The sequence below is a fragment of the Montipora foliosa genome, chromosome 7, assembly GCF_036669935.1.
Source record: "Montipora foliosa isolate CH-2021 chromosome 7, ASM3666993v2, whole genome shotgun sequence".
NCBI lineage: Eukaryota > Metazoa > Cnidaria > Anthozoa > Scleractinia > Acroporidae > Montipora > Montipora foliosa.
In genome coordinates this window covers 14,115,299-14,130,298 of record NC_090875.1, presented here as the reverse complement: position 1 = coordinate 14,130,298, position 15,000 = coordinate 14,115,299, and the positions used below count along the sequence as shown (strand labels likewise).

Below are 15,000 nucleotides of genomic sequence, written 5' to 3'. Positions count from 1 at the left end.
TGCAGTCTGCATTTTACCCTCAGTCTGCATTTTATCCCTGGTCTGCAGTCTGCAGTCTGCGTTTTACACTGACCGGTTATTTGAGTGGTTTTTTTGCAACAGAGGTTAATTATTCGTAATGCGATCGCTTCCGTTGCCGTTAGCAATGGGTCGCAAATTTGACACTTTTATCGCATTATCACATTACGCATTGAGCCACGTTATCTATCATTCCTAAAAATCTAAAAATATTCGTGCCTTATCAGTTTTCGGTCGAATTTATGTCCAAGAAGGCAGATAAATTGCAGAAAATATTAGTTTTGCATCCAAAAATTCGTAATCAACGCTAAAATGACCAAATTTTGCCTAGAAAACATATTTTACTGTTATTTTTCTTAAATTTTTTCGTTCAACTTTCGCTTTTATAAAATGTTTCAGTTTTCTGTCAATAAGTTATATGCTGTTGGAAAGCTTATTTTCTTAGCTTTAAAATGATGTATTTTTTCCCCCTAACTTAAATATTTTTTGAGAAAAAAAAAACATTTTTTGGCGATGGCTGATTTACCGCGGTTTTCTCGCGGTTGGGAAAGTAGGAAGAAGAGTTAGGCCAGTAGCCAGGTTTTTAACCTCAGAAAAGGATCTGTTTCGTCGTACGAACGTGTGAGGACCTGTGAGCCAAAGGGCCTCTGCTGGTATGACTTCTGGGTGACCCCTTAATAACTTCTTACTAACCGAGCGCGAGGGTAAATATTGGCCCGAGGTCGTGGCAGTACGGACCGAGCGCAGCGAGGTCCGTGCAAAAACGACCCAGGGCCAATATTCCCCAGTACGGCTCGAGCTAGCTCGGTTAGTAAGTAGTTTATTATATGGTTTTTTAATTACCTTTTGCTTTGTTTTTGCAAGCCCGGGAGGGGGGGGGGGGGGTACTCCCATATGAAACAGACGGGGATGCTCGTTGTCTCGCTTAGGGGTGTAAATTTTGGATTTTGGTCTCGCTTAGGGTGTTTCGGGCAAAGCGCCAATATTTTAAGCCGCCAAGGTCAAAATTTGCTTAAGTCACGCCCAGATTGGTCTCCTTTAGGAGTCACAAAAAGCTTGAGCCACGCCCAGATGGTCTCCTTCAGGGGTTAAATTTAAAATTTCCGACTAGCATCCCCGTGTGTTCCATATGGGAGTCCCCCCCCCTCCCCCTCCGGGGCTGCACGTACCACAGGGAACCCAGTGTACCCTCACGGAGGGTCTAGTTACACAAAGTTAGCGTCGCCAGTTTCTTACAACAATCCTTCTCGGTTTAGGCAGACTAATGCTAAAGACTTTGTTTTGACATTCAGTGAGCAAAATTTAAAGGCGATATATTGTTTCATTCACACTCCTTTACAAGAGCCGTTGACGCTGCATACTTTTTGGACATTTTTGTATTACTCTGTAATGTTTGCATTACTCTGTTTTGTAAATTCAGTTGTTTTTAAATAACGCAAGGAAAAGTCTCGTGCAGTGTGTCTCCGTTTGGTTTAATCCGGGGCATTTCAAGACAGATACGCAAGTGGCGAAATCCGGTACATTTGGTAGAATTTTCTTGTACTACGTACGCGTCACGTCGCCAACGTTAATTGGAGGAATTTTCTACGCTCCCTCCACCCCTTCGGCGACGTGACATATGGATGGTGCAGCTAGCGCAGCCCAGGTCATGATATCATTCTCGTTCCCAGAGATGCGATTCTCTCGATCCGCGGCGGTGGCAAAGAGGATCGCAGCTCTGGGAACGAAAATGCGAATGAGATCAAATAGCATAGATAGTTTGGTCAGCATATGCTGTGGCATGTAAATTGCCATCATTAACAAAAAATAGGCTTTTACTTCGTGTAGAAGACGCACATGACGTAACAAAAGCTTTAGGGGTCTTTAGGGATTTAGAATTCTGATTAGGTATTGTTTCACGATTTTTGTTCTATTGTTTTACGTCATGTGTGTCTTCTACACGAAGTAAAAGCCAAAAAATATGGCAGCTGTCGAACTGAATAACATTGATTTTCAAATGGGCAGATGTGACAATATTATCTACAACCGTTTTAATCGTCCAAACCAAAATGAAGCTCCTGCAGTTGCGCCCAGAATTGCACTAATAAGGGTTCAACAAAAAGTGCTTTAAACTATGGCAACCATTGTCGTTCTCTCCTTCTTCACGACGATTGCCACATTGATTTTGGTTTTGACAATGCTTGCTGGCTGGATGTTCTTCACCCGATCGTACAGAAGACCGAGGTAAGCGGCAGAGTAACAGTACTTCGAAATAAAAGGTTTCGAGCCCTAGACAGCCACGAAAAGTGATTTGACAGCAAATTTTGCTGCACGGAACCAAGTATAGCTTGCTTGCTAGTTACACAAAGTTAGCGTCGCCAGTTTCTTACAACAATCCTTCTCGGTTTAGGCAGACTAATGCTAAAGACTTTGTTTTGACATTCAGTGAGGAAAATGTAAAGGCGACATATTGTTTCATTCACACTCCCATACAAGGGCCGTTGACGCTGCGTCATCGACCTCTTAAATCTTGGTCACGAAGTTCAATATTTTGACACCGGCCCATGACGTACGAGAACTTTAGTTTGTAAAATTCGTCCGGTTATTTCAAATACTTTGTTTCCCTTGTGCTAACTACTATAACCAGTTGTTGGACGGGCAGGTATGTTTTGCAGGTTGCAGGTTGGACAGGTTGCAGGTTGAAAATTTACTGTGACTGTTACATGAATAGCTAACCTTAGGCCTAATTGACCTTCTGAGCGCTTAACTTTCACGTGTAGTGTCACGTGACTTCCGATGTAAACAAACCCCAAAGTTCGGACATTGGTTTCACCCACGTGTAGTACGTGTACGAACTTCGAGGAGATAATTCAAGTTTCTGTCGATGTAGCCGGTTTTTTCCATGACCTATAGTCTTTAAAATTTGAATATCGAATAGAACATCCGTTCTCACCCACGCATTGTACGTGGTAGAACCACGAGTCACATATTTTGGTGAAAAAACACCCGAAAGTTCGGACCCTATTATAAGTTACGCTGTAAACAAAATGGTTACGACAAAAAGATGTGCTTATGGTACTTGTAGAAAGGATTCCCGATACCCTCGGTCTTGGAAAAGAAATTCAAATGGTGATCCAGTTAAATTTTTCCATTTCCCTGGCGCACATAGACAAAATGAGAGACGGCAAAGGTGGATTACTGCATGTCATCGCGGTGACACGTTCGTTTGTACGAAGGACAGTTATATTTGCAGTATACACTTTGTTGGTGGAAATGGTCCAACAAAAGAGTATCCTGATCCAATATCAGCTATTGCCAGTAAAGAAAAGGTAAGTCTGTCGGTTTTTCCGTTTATAATACTATCTGTCATTTGAAGTATTTAATGCTGTGCGTAGGTGAAGCGGCTCAATCGCAAACGAAAAGCATCTGATGAACGGGAAGCAGACAAAGAGAGAAGCAAGAAAATTTGTCTGCAACGATCTGCGGCGAAAACCCTATTGACCCTTCATCTACATACTGGTAAATCAATCGAGGAACACGAAGCTGCCGGGACCCTGTTAGATCTGTCCTTAGAGTCAGTTGTAAGTGCAAAAGAGGCTGAAATGGAAGGCTTACAAGAAATGGAGGAGCAGATCATCGAGCATTTTCCGGAACCATTACCTGATGATGAACCAATCGACTCCCACGTTGACCGCGACACACAAACTGATAAAAAAATGTTAAGAGAATGCGGCACGCAAGTAAGGCACCTTTTCAGTTTAATGCATTTTCCTAAATATTTGCACCTAAATCATTTACAGTATGCTTAATTTATGCTTAATACTGAGGTAGCTGTGCTGATTTTTTAATGAACTATGTACTAGACTTCAGGCACTGACAAACTGATGAAGATGTTATTTATGATGAAAGTAATGGACCCACAGAAAACCTACCACTACACAGGTACGCTCACTCTAAATACATTTGGACACAAATATTAAAAAAAGGGGAATCTAAGTAAGCCTGGAGATTGAAGTATGGGCTGAACAGTTATTTTACCATCTGATCTCTGATATTGCAGGTATGAGTAAGGAATGTCTTGAGCTGATTTACGGTGAAGTCAAAGAAAAAAGTCAGCGCATGAACGTATGGAAAGGGTCACGAAAAACAAAGACAGGAAAGCTCCAGGATAGGTACATGAAGGTAGTGTATTTCAGATACTTTACTTTTGTTGACTGATAAATCTGTTATCAAGCCCCAATGTATCCATGCATGTTTTTGACATCATAATGTTATTGACATATAGGTCTGTTATTACACTCTTTTTCAGAACAGGAAAGAGCTGGCCAAGCTTACAACCAAAGAACAATTTGTGTTTACTCTTGTGAGACTAAGAAGGAACCCAAGTCTTGAAATGCTGTGTGATATCTTTGGTATTACTACAGGCACTGGAAGTAGAATATTTATAACTTGGATTTTATTTCTTAAAAAGGAGTTGTTGTTTCTTTTACCTTTTTCAACAAAGGAGGAATTGAGAGAAATATCCAAACCAAATTGCTTCAAAAAGGATTGTCTTAAAAATCTGAGAGCAATCATAGATTGTACAGAATTCTATATTGAAAAACCAGGTAAACCTTCAAGCCAAAGATCTACCTACAGTCAATACAAGTCCTCAAATACCTTTAAGTTACTTATTTCAATGTCTCCTATTTTGCATTTTAATTTTGTCTCGAAATTGTATAGTGGAAGTATTAGTGACAAGGAGATTGTAAGTGCCAGTGGTTTCCTTAAAAACCTGAACCCAGGAGATGTTGTAATGGCTGATAAGGGCTTTAACATTCAAGATCTTTTAGCTCTACATGACACTGTACTAATTGCACCCCCAATGATGCGCAAGAACAATGTATCTGCACGAGCATCAACTGCCACAAGACGAGTGGCAACATCCAGGGTTCATTTTGAGCGTATGATCAGGCAACTGAAATTGTTTAACTTCCTAAGAGGAGTTATTCCTCTTACATGTAAACCATATATTAGTTCTGCCATTAAGGTCTGTGCAATACTGGTAAATTTACAACCATCAATAATAAAAGAAAAATAATCTAGTATATAATCAAGTTCAATATATACTACCTAATTTTAAATACATACAATATCAGTGTAATTGATGAATACAAAATGTTCTGTACAAAAGTTCATAAATGAAAAAGAAAGAAGCTATAAAGTGTTCCAAGTCATCATCACTGAAAAAGAGCCTCCAAATAAGTTCTTGTCAATCTCCTTTTGGTTTCAGCATCTTTAGGATCAAACCACCGATGTTCAGCATTGACATACCCATTCGGATCACTTTCGTATACCTTCAGATCCTACATAATTCGAAAAATGAATGTATATTTTAATCTTGCATTAACTAATGAAAGTCAAGAGAAACTACTAACATGCAATCTCTCCCTATTGGTTTTAATTTGTTTGCGATCTAAAATGATTTCACCCCATGCACGTCCTGTCACTGTACCTTTAAGAAATGGTCAGCAAACATGAATATATGGAATCCACAGTTGTTGCTTCCTGGCAATTGTTGTGGTACCTGAAAGTAAAACAATCCCACTAATTGGAGAATACGATTACCAATGGAATTAGTTCTTTGGTAATTATGTCACAACGTACCTTAAGCACATAATTTGATCGTTGGCTTGTCATGGAGGTTATACTGTGTGCAGCACATAGGTGATCCAAGAATCTAGGTTGTAAAGTATTTAAGGCAAAAGGTTATAAATTAAGATGTCATTACATAGGGCAAGTTTCAATCGACTGTCGTAAAACCAAAACCAAAGTAATTACTTTGGCCAATCAAAAAGGACAGAGACAATCCAGTAAACCAATCAAATGTCGAAGTAATTACACCTAGCCAACACAAAGCACAGAAACTGTGCATGCGCGTACCATGATTGGTTTTGGTTTCACTTCTGATTGGTTGAAAAAATGAATGAAGTAATGAGTAAGTGATCGAGTGAAGTAATACCAAAGCAATTTGATAATTATTTTCGCCACTCAATTGAAAACTGCTCTACAAAGCAATGGTTTAACTTCCCCTATAGATATGTACGGGTGTAGCTCAGTGTATTTTGTGGAGATAAATTCTTCTATACCTGTTGATATTGTGTATTTCTTCATGCCTTGTGCTTATATCCCATGTCAATGAGTCCAGTATCAAAAAGTGCCTAATTGAACAGAAATGGCAGCTTGATTGATGCAATGGAAGATGTAATATAAAATCCAGTAAAAAACATGTGCTAGGTATTATGTATGCAATGGAACTTCTAGATTACTTGTACATATACATTTAAAAAGATATATCCTGAAATGCATACCATGGGGTTAAGACAGCCAGCAACCAATGTAAACTGCGCAAAAAAAAAATAATAATTGCAAGTGTATGTTACTTAAAATAATGAATTTGAAATAATTTGAAGCTGAAAATTATGTACTGTAAAATTATTATAATAGATAATTTCATGCAGTTTTATTTAAGTCACTGTTACAACAAATTACCACCGTATTAACTTTACTAGCTCTACTGAAATTATTTATAGATTACAATTATAACAGTAACCTTCTATTGATTGGAATGAACACATATCTACTGTTCATCAGGTCTGCCTTAAAAAACTTTTTTGCTGATGTTTGGCGGACAGTTCTGAAATTAAGAACAGGAATATGATAAAATAATAAAAGAAGGTGATATTGTCACTTTAGTGCATATAATGTGAGCAAAGCATGAAAAAGTATGAAAAAAAAGAATCATGCTTATTTAGAATTCAGTGTCACTACCTTGAGGTGGTGGACCCAACATCTTGTTCCCCACATAAGGTGGTATAGAAAAAAGAACTGACAATAGGATATATCTGAGGTAGTTGCCTGAAATCACAATACACATTGTTATTTGCCTGATGTATCCATATTAATAATATTGTTTGGCCCCAAGATTCCATAGTTAATTATAAACAAAAAATCCATTCTTTTTGCATGATGCTCCATGAATATCAGTCGGAGCCATTTAAGAGATGCCTTAATACATTTATAAATTATAGTTATGTAAAGAAAATTCTTACGTACTTGAACAAAAACAAGACTATTGTATCAGTGATCATGGACTTCGGTTTAACAGTTTGGACATCATCCTTGTAGATTTGAAGTCCAGAGATTTCCACACTCTCTGAATGTTGGGTAGGGGTACTGCACTGGGACAAGTCTATATATAGGGTACTTTGTGAAGTGGTAGTAACTGCCTCAGGGTTTTTCTCTTGTGAACAGATCATGACATCTGCTTCTGAGTGGCAACAGGGCTGCTGTGCAGAACTGCTTAGGTTTTGCTCTGAAATGTTTGAATCTTGGAAAGAGCAAAATGCTTCTTGTGATGATTCTGCTTGGCGAGACCCCAAGATAAAAACCATGAAAAAACATTGTAAGCATGGGGTCAGGCATGAACTGTAAATCATAAGAAAAACTCCAGAATGACCTGAGAAATTAATAATTACCAACATAGCACTTAAATCATTATAACTACTCACCTGGCAAGGATGTCATGGAAACTTCACGTAGCAAGAAAGGAAGCAACTGACTTGTCCAGAACTTCTCCAGCTTTGCACAGACGACAGACATGAAGCTTGGGTCATAGGGTACATCTACAGTGAAGATTCCCTGGTTGGTCCACACAACAAAGGTGCACAAGGTGAGCCCGCTTACGAACATTTGAAACTGAACTTGAAAGTAGTAATTTGAACTAGACTTAAGTGCAAAATTATTTCCTTTTTGAATACCACCAATTTCTGGGGTTAAGAAAGCTTCTTTTGGGTGCAGATCTCTGTGCTTCCAAGGGCACTTGTATTCAATCACTCTAACTGGGCAACCATCAGAGCACTGGCATTTCTGAATATTGTCCACACTAGCACCAAGGAAAGGCTTGGACGGGGAGATTAAAAAGCCTTTTGGGATCAGCTTTAGCTTGTGATGAATGTGGCTTGCAACATGCTGATATGCCTTCCGAGCACTCTCTTCATGTAACAACCCCCACTCCCTGGCATTTTGTGGTTCTCTTTCCTCCTGGATAGGAGGTGGACATGACTTGACTAGACCAATTTCTTCTACCAACTTTTTGGCATTTTCAGCAGGGTTTTTGTCAAGTGTTTCCTGGCGGGTGAAAACTCTTTTGCACTTTGAGGCTGTGATAAACCCTGCCCTGTGAAGGTACCACTCTTCACATTGCCATTGCTTGATGGTTGTTCTCTCAACCAGCTTTCTTTCTGTATCACTAAAAGACAACAACTTGACAATTTCTTCTGCTGAGGTTTCGGGATTATTACTTAAAATCTCCAGGAGCTTAGCACTCATTATACCGGTCTGTGGAGGCTGATGGTTTGATTGACCAGGTTCTTCTGTGATTGTGTCTTCTTCTGGAGTGCCATAACGTTCTTTAAATAGGGGCAAAATGACAGGTGTACTTTTTAAGTGGCACACTCGTTTGGTAAACTTTTTCAGATACTCCTCATCTGGTGGATTTCTGTCTTCAGGGGCACGGACATCTGTTTCAATGTTTTGAGAGTAAACTTGTTTCCTTTTTTTTTTTTTGTGAGAAGGTTTTTTGCTTTTCTCAATGACAAGATCTTTTACTTCACACGCTTGCGTATTCCCTCTTGGTTTCCTAACCCAAACACACGGGCCACTCGTTACACTATCTTCACCACGAGTATTTAACAAATCCTCAAGAGCGTACATGGCAGCTGCAATATGCTTACAACCCCCATCTCGACCGCCTTTACACTTACATCGTGCTTGGAGTACACTGCCGCGGTTCGCACCTCTGCCCTCGAGAATAAACCAGAGATCATAATACTCCTTTCCTTCGTCTGTCTTTATCTTCATGAAAGGCTTAACTTTGGCTACGTAAACATGGACTCCCTCGTGTTTCAATGGAGCAGAAAGCAAGGATTCTACGTAACCGTCATTGAATAATCTATAGTCATCAAAGGACTTGTAAGCGGCGAGTCCCTGTTTATCGTAATCAGTAGAGTGGTAGATTAAATGGTTAAAAATATCGAACAACCCGAATGGTGGAGAAGAGTTGAAGTTGTTCACGGTCTTGAGGGAAAATGGATCAGGAATTACCATATCATGAATGATTAATGTCACCGCATCATTTGCTTTATCTTTCTCAAAGTTTGGGTCAAAAGGTAAACCCATTCTTTCGACTGCAGTAGCGATTTCCACGAGCGAAGGTTTTAAATATCCGCTTACCGAAACGCCGCGATCCTGTAAATATTTTTTAAGTTCTACCACATTCATGGCCTTGAAGTCGCTGTTGTTCTTCTGTACTGACATTTTGACCCTGATGATTTCCTAGAATTTCGATATTCGAATTTTGAAGGTTATATTGGGGTCCGACCTTTAGAGTGTTTTTTACGCTAAAATATGCGAATCGTAGTTTTATCATGTACAGTACGTGTGTAAGGACGGATGCTCTATTCGATATTCACATTTTAAAGACTATAGGTCATGGAAAAAACCGGCTATATCGACGGAAACTTGAATTATCGCCTCGAAGTTCGTACACGTACTACACGTGGGTGAAACCAATGTCCGAACTTTGGGGTTTGTTTACATGGGAAGTCACGTGACACTACACGTGAAACTTGAGCGCTCAGAAGGTCAATTAGGCCTAAAAACGTTTCTTTAGGCCTCCTTAGGCCTAAAAACGTTTCTTTAGACCTAATTAGGCCTAAGGTTAGCTATTCATGTAACAGTCACAGTAAATTTTCAACCTGCAAAACCTGCAACCTGCAACCTGCAAAACATACCTGCCGTTGTTGGACTGTCCTACGTCATTTACCTCGTCACAGCCATAAATAGCAGCAAAATGTCCAGAACAAATGAAAAGATTACCAAGCTGACAGTTATTTGATTTATTGCTTTGATATGGGAACTAAAATGAACATCGCAAGCGTTGATAATTGTAGAAATCAAACATTTAATTCACCCTGGGTGAGTGTGTTTCTGGTTGAGATATGTTTTGTTTTGATGTAAATTGGGTACCCATTGTCTTCTTTCAAATTTTTTTTCTGCATGACCAAAGAGGTCGCAAAGGAACAAATTTAATAGACCATGGGGCGCCTGTTTGTAAATTTATCGTATGTATTTAAAACAAATTGTGCCACTTCTTCCATTATTTAAATGAAATAACCAATTCTGGGCACTCACAGTTCAAAGAGTGGTTATGTGGAATGACCAAATTCTCGTCATTTTCCCCAAAGTGATTACTACACATGATCAATTTCTTGCTCTTTGCCAAAAAGTGGTTATTTGATATAACAAATATTAGATAATTAGATAAAAAGTGGTTGTATCAAATAACCAATTTCTGGAAAACTGGATCTATCAAAGAATCACTTTATTTTACAGCAAATTACAAATAAATAGTTTTATCATCCGATGTATTTTTACCTTCATTTTCATTGGCCGAGAGCCCACCGCGTGACCTGCAAGTGAGTGCCTACAAATAAGTGTTTTGCTGCAAATAATGTTCTGCTCATGTGCAATTGAAACCACGCTCTTGTGAGAAAATGGCAGATCGATTCCCGGAGCTGTCAGAGAACGATTTCTCATCTTTCGTTGATCAAAAGGACAGTGAAAATACTAAGGAAGGACCAAAAGTGGCACTCAACGTATTTCGAAAGTATCTCAAGGAAAGAAAGGTAGACGAAGAGTCACTCGTGGCATCGACGCGAAGGACAAGTTGGCGAATGCATATGTACTGAAGAGATTTTATGCTGAAGCCAGAAAAAAGAATGGTGAGCTTTACACCAAAGCTTCGCTTGTCGGGATACACTTTGAAAACTGTGAAATTCTTCAGCTTTGTTGATGCCTACATTTTGTTATTGAACGTTTGCCTGTAAGGCCCTGTTTAGGGTGACCTTACTGCTACCGTAGCAGGAGGGTCAAAGATTGCCCGGGTTTACAAGCAAAATTTTACAGGTAGGGTTACCCTACCACCCGGGACAACTTTGTGTGCTTGGTAACCTCCAGCATCGCAAACATAATGGAAACCGCTAAAAAGTTGTCCCGGGTAGGCGAGTTGTCCCTGACAGAGCGTTTACAAGGCAGCTAGGATTACCCTAGCGCTAGGGTAACCCTAGCACTCAGATAGGGTTACCCTAGCGCCAGGGTAACCCTAGCTGCCTTGTAAACACGTCGATGAAAAAAAGAAGAAATATGTGAGTGCTGGGGTAACCATCTTGCTAGAGTAACCCTAGCAGTAGGGTTACCCTACCTGCTTGTAAACAGGGCCTAAGTACAATTTGAAGTCTACAAATATGATTATGACAGCTTCTGTAAGTACCGGAGCATAAAAAAAACAAAAGAAACAAAAGACAGAAAAAAAACAACTCCAAACAAAGACTAATCCCAAGTGATCAAAAACACAATGCTTTCCGGTACCTGCAGAAAGACCCTGAGAAGTAAACCAATTGATTTCTGCCATTACTAGACTCCTGCAAGGCAGCGCGTGCTTACGGCTTCCCGAAAACAAAAACAAAAAACAAACTCGATGATGGAATGATATAACAATTATTGAATTCGGTTCCCGCAAAATGCCGTGATTTGTCAGTGTCTCGCAGATCAATTATTTGCTCGCCACTGACAAATCACGATATTTTGCTCAACCTCGCCCAGTAATTGTATGTTAAATATCAAATAATCAGTTTTAACAAAATGGTTGAATCAAATAACTACTTTTTCGTAAAGTTTCTAAAGTAAAGCGGCTATTTAGAGAAAAAAATCAGCAAGTGTCATGTCGTGAATTACAGTTAAGTCAATCCATGCTACTCAACATTGCAATAAACATTTGTTAGATAAGTGCAAACTAACCAAAAACGAATTTTTTTCAGGTTCATTAATTTCAGATGATACTTGGTCTGCTTTAAACTCTTATTTAGTCTTCAACATCCCCATATCACAGCAACTGTTATGGACTGCTTATGATTTAGCGTGTTAAGGCCCAGTAATACGGGCAACATTTTCCGTGCAACTTGTCGCGAAACAATGTTGCGTTGCAAGTACTAGTTGAGATGGTTTGTTGCGCGTATTACCACCAAGTTGCGTTGCGCAACAAATTTTATGTTGCAAAAAGTAGAGGTCGCTTCTCCTTTTTGCAACATGAAAATTTGTTGTGCGATGAGATGGTAATACGCGCAACAAACCATCTCAACTTGCAACGCATTACGTATTACTGGGCCTTTATGATACTACTTTGCTTTTTTTCTTGAATGTACTACAGTAGGTAGATTACTCGTCGAAATAAAGGACTCATTGAAAGAAAACTACACACAACCTTTGGCGGACATAAAGGCTGAAATCAGGGAACTGAAAGCAAATCTTTCAAGAGACTTGGTTGGAAGTTGTTTGTTTTCTAAAGTAAAGAAAGAGCTTTGTGAATTAAAAGAAGAAATGCACACCGTTAAACAAAACCTATCTGGTGTCTCAGGAGGTAAGGTAATCGTTCTTTTCATTAACCCTTTTCTCTATAAGCCTACAATATCCATCACTAGCTGCACAAGGAAGAAACGGAGAAGTGAAACGTAGATCTACAGAGCTCTGCAGGTTTTAGCTCAATGGGAAGTATGCATTGATATGTATGTCTACGTGCGTGTGAATTAAGTTATCATTAAGTAGTGAAATACTGTCTAAATTGAGCTAATTCCTCTACCTGTATTAATCTAGACTAATTTTAATTTTCGCACCTAGATATGTTAATATTCAATATGGATTGTAAAAATAAGATATTGTGAATGCCTAAGGATACTTTCCTGTTATGTATAATCTTAGTCTTTTTGTTGTTGCTGTCGTGTCAAATTAAAAAAAAAAAGAAAAAAACATCAGGGAAGACAACAAACAAGAACTTTGTTCCTACTTAAAGATAACCAGCTTATTTACTGTGTTATGATATTTTCAGTATCCAAGAACTGCGCGCAAGTTCATCAGTCTGGATACAGGAGCAGTGGCTTGTACAAAATCGATCCTGATGGTTTGGGTGAATTTCAAGTGTTTTGTGATCTGGAAACAGATGGCGGGGGCTGGACGGTGTTACAAAAAAGACAAGATGGATCTGTGGATTTTTATAGGGGATGGCACGACTACAAACATGGCTTTGGTTTTCTCAATGGCGAGTTTTGGCTTGGACTGGACAAGATCCACCGTTTGACTAAAAGCGGCAACCGTAAGCTCCGCTTTGACTTAAAGCTTCATCATGAAACAGCATTCGCAGAGTACAGTTTTTTCGCTGTGGGTAACGAAACCGAGCAATACAAGCTGAGTGTTGCAGGTTATTCAGGTAATCTATTTATCTGTTCACGTGACAGGCATACCATAACTTGAGGAAGTACCATTGCGACAGGGTGGGTGTAGTCCAAAGAAGGACCGTTTGTGATGATATTGACTGACATTTTGACAACCTGAGCGAAAGTAATCATCAGAGTCAAGCTAGTTTTTTTTTTTTATTATTATTTTTAAATAATAATTTTATTTTTTAAATATGCACACTTACACCATAAAACATTACAAACTACAGTAAGCGATACAATGAGTATTGCAATACGAACGTGACATGAATTACAGCACTACTAAGCACTAATTGTATTAAAATTACGTTTTCTAACTTGAAAAAAAAAAAGAGATAAATAATAATAATAGATGAAATAAATAAATGAAATACGACTTCTAGCACTTCGAAAAACCATCTCTTTCCTTTAGGGTTACATTTATAATGATAGTTTTAAAATAGAGGAATCAATATTTAAAAATTCAAGGTTAAGGTTAAGGGTTTAGGAGACTCGTTGCAGCGGGGACAGAAGTGGCTTCCATTTCTTTGAATTTCTCATTGCGTTGTTTTCCAATTGGTGCGTCTGTTTCAGGGAAAGCAAGAAGTTGTTTTGGGTTGGGGATCGTTCTTTCGAACGGCAAATCCAAATGTAGTGCTTAGCCATTAGGCAAAAAAAATTAATTTGGAGTTTAAAATTGGGGTCGTCTGGCTTCAGGCCTAAGGCCGTTTCCATTCCTAAGTGGTTCTCTTTTGAAAGCACGTGGCATGCCTGCAGCCATATAGAGAGGTCATTCCAAAAAATTCTACTTTTTTCACATCCCCAGAATAAATGTAACAGATCTTCTTTTTTATCATGGCAGAAGGTGCATGTTCCGTCCTCTCTAATTCCTATTTTTTGCAAAAAATTATTGGTCGCTAGCCGTCTATGTAAAAATCTGAAATTGAAGTCAATTAATTTGGAACTCTTTGTACACGCAGCAGACAATAGATAGGCTTTTTATTTCTCCAGTCAATTTTTACCTTGGCTGTGGACCCGATATCTTTCTGCCACCTCTCTTGAGATAATAGCGGTCGTTCCGCTTGTTCAGAAATTAATTTCTTGTAAACTATTCTCGATGGTTTTTGGTGCTTTAGGATCGTGTTCATGAAATTGTCATACTTCAGCTGTAAAGGTTTAACAGCAGAGATTATGCCAAAAAAAGTTATTGGTCTGACTTTGAGTTGATATTTATTTTGAAAGCTGGCAAGGGAAAGAAAGTTGTTAGAATCATCCATTAAATGTTTTACTTGTGTTATACCTTTGGAAAGCCAATCTTTGCATAGTACTGGTGCATTGTTTATCCTTATTAATGAATTTTGCCAAAGAGGTAGAGCTAGAAAGTGATCTTTGGACACTATTCCTTTCTCAAAGAAGGTCTCAGACCATATTTCTATAACTTCTTTAACAAATGGGTCTTCTATGTTTAGATTACCGATGTCTTTTTTGTTTAGGTTCCCTTTAAAGACGGCGTTGCCTCCATATGTTGCGAGTTCTAGATCAAAAAAAAACTTTCCATTTGCTGCAGTTTTCTGTGTTCAGGTATTTTTTAATCCAGGTAGCTTTAAGGGATTTGTTAAAAGTTGTAATATCGATCATTTTGAGTCCACCTTCAGAA

General features: G+C 38.8%; 3 protein-coding genes across 7 annotated transcripts in view; 2 read left to right on the top strand and 1 right to left on the bottom strand.

The window, feature by feature from the left end:
• The window catches only part of LOC138010674 (microfibril-associated glycoprotein 4-like), a 25,448-nt gene that overhangs the window by 3,622 nt on the left and 6,826 nt on the right, over positions 1 to 15,000 (top strand). Inside the window, exons 2-4 of one of the 2 annotated variants that reach the window (XR_011124524.1) lie at positions 12,305 to 12,514; positions 12,980 to 13,357; positions 14,837 to 14,924. Coding sequence is in view for 1 of the 2 variants with exons in the window: in XM_068857650.1 (XP_068713751.1) it covers positions 12,305 to 12,514; positions 12,980 to 13,357 (588 nt within the window). In the remaining variant the exon portion in view is untranslated. The remainder of the gene's footprint in view (positions 1 to 12,304; positions 12,515 to 12,979; positions 13,358 to 14,836; positions 14,925 to 15,000) is intronic. The other variant, XM_068857650.1, reaches the window with a different exon arrangement.
• On the top strand, positions 2,937 to 5,077 carry LOC138010782 (uncharacterized). 3 transcript variants are annotated; one of them, XM_068857758.1, is made up of 5 exons: positions 2,937 to 3,326; positions 3,393 to 3,737; positions 3,861 to 3,939; positions 4,058 to 4,179; positions 4,312 to 4,539. In XM_068857758.1, the coding sequence occupies exons 1-5, from the start codon at positions 3,045 to 3,047 to the stop codon at positions 4,387 to 4,389; spliced, it is 906 nt and encodes a 301-aa protein (XP_068713859.1). In that variant the 5' UTR covers positions 2,937 to 3,044; the 3' UTR covers positions 4,390 to 4,539. The 3 variants fall into 3 exon arrangements, with proteins under 3 accessions (XP_068713859.1, XP_068713860.1, XP_068713858.1); XM_068857759.1 differs by having other exon boundaries at positions 4,058 to 4,169; positions 4,307 to 4,445; XM_068857757.1 differs by having other exon boundaries at positions 2,943 to 3,326; positions 4,307 to 5,077.
• On the bottom strand, positions 5,077 to 9,582 carry LOC138010781 (uncharacterized). 2 transcript variants are annotated; one of them, XM_068857756.1, is made up of 9 exons: positions 7,548 to 9,582; positions 7,093 to 7,399; positions 6,808 to 6,894; positions 6,590 to 6,673; positions 6,348 to 6,380; positions 6,126 to 6,197; positions 5,644 to 5,716; positions 5,492 to 5,563; positions 5,077 to 5,333 (listed from the first exon to the last, which is right to left on the bottom strand). In XM_068857756.1, exons 1-9 carry the CDS (start codon positions 9,352 to 9,354, stop codon positions 5,217 to 5,219), a joined length of 2,652 nt encoding a protein of 883 aa, XP_068713857.1. In that variant the 5' UTR covers positions 9,355 to 9,582; the 3' UTR covers positions 5,077 to 5,216. The 2 variants fall into 2 exon arrangements, with proteins under 2 accessions (XP_068713857.1, XP_068713856.1); XM_068857755.1 differs by having other exon boundaries at positions 5,077 to 5,342; positions 7,548 to 9,580.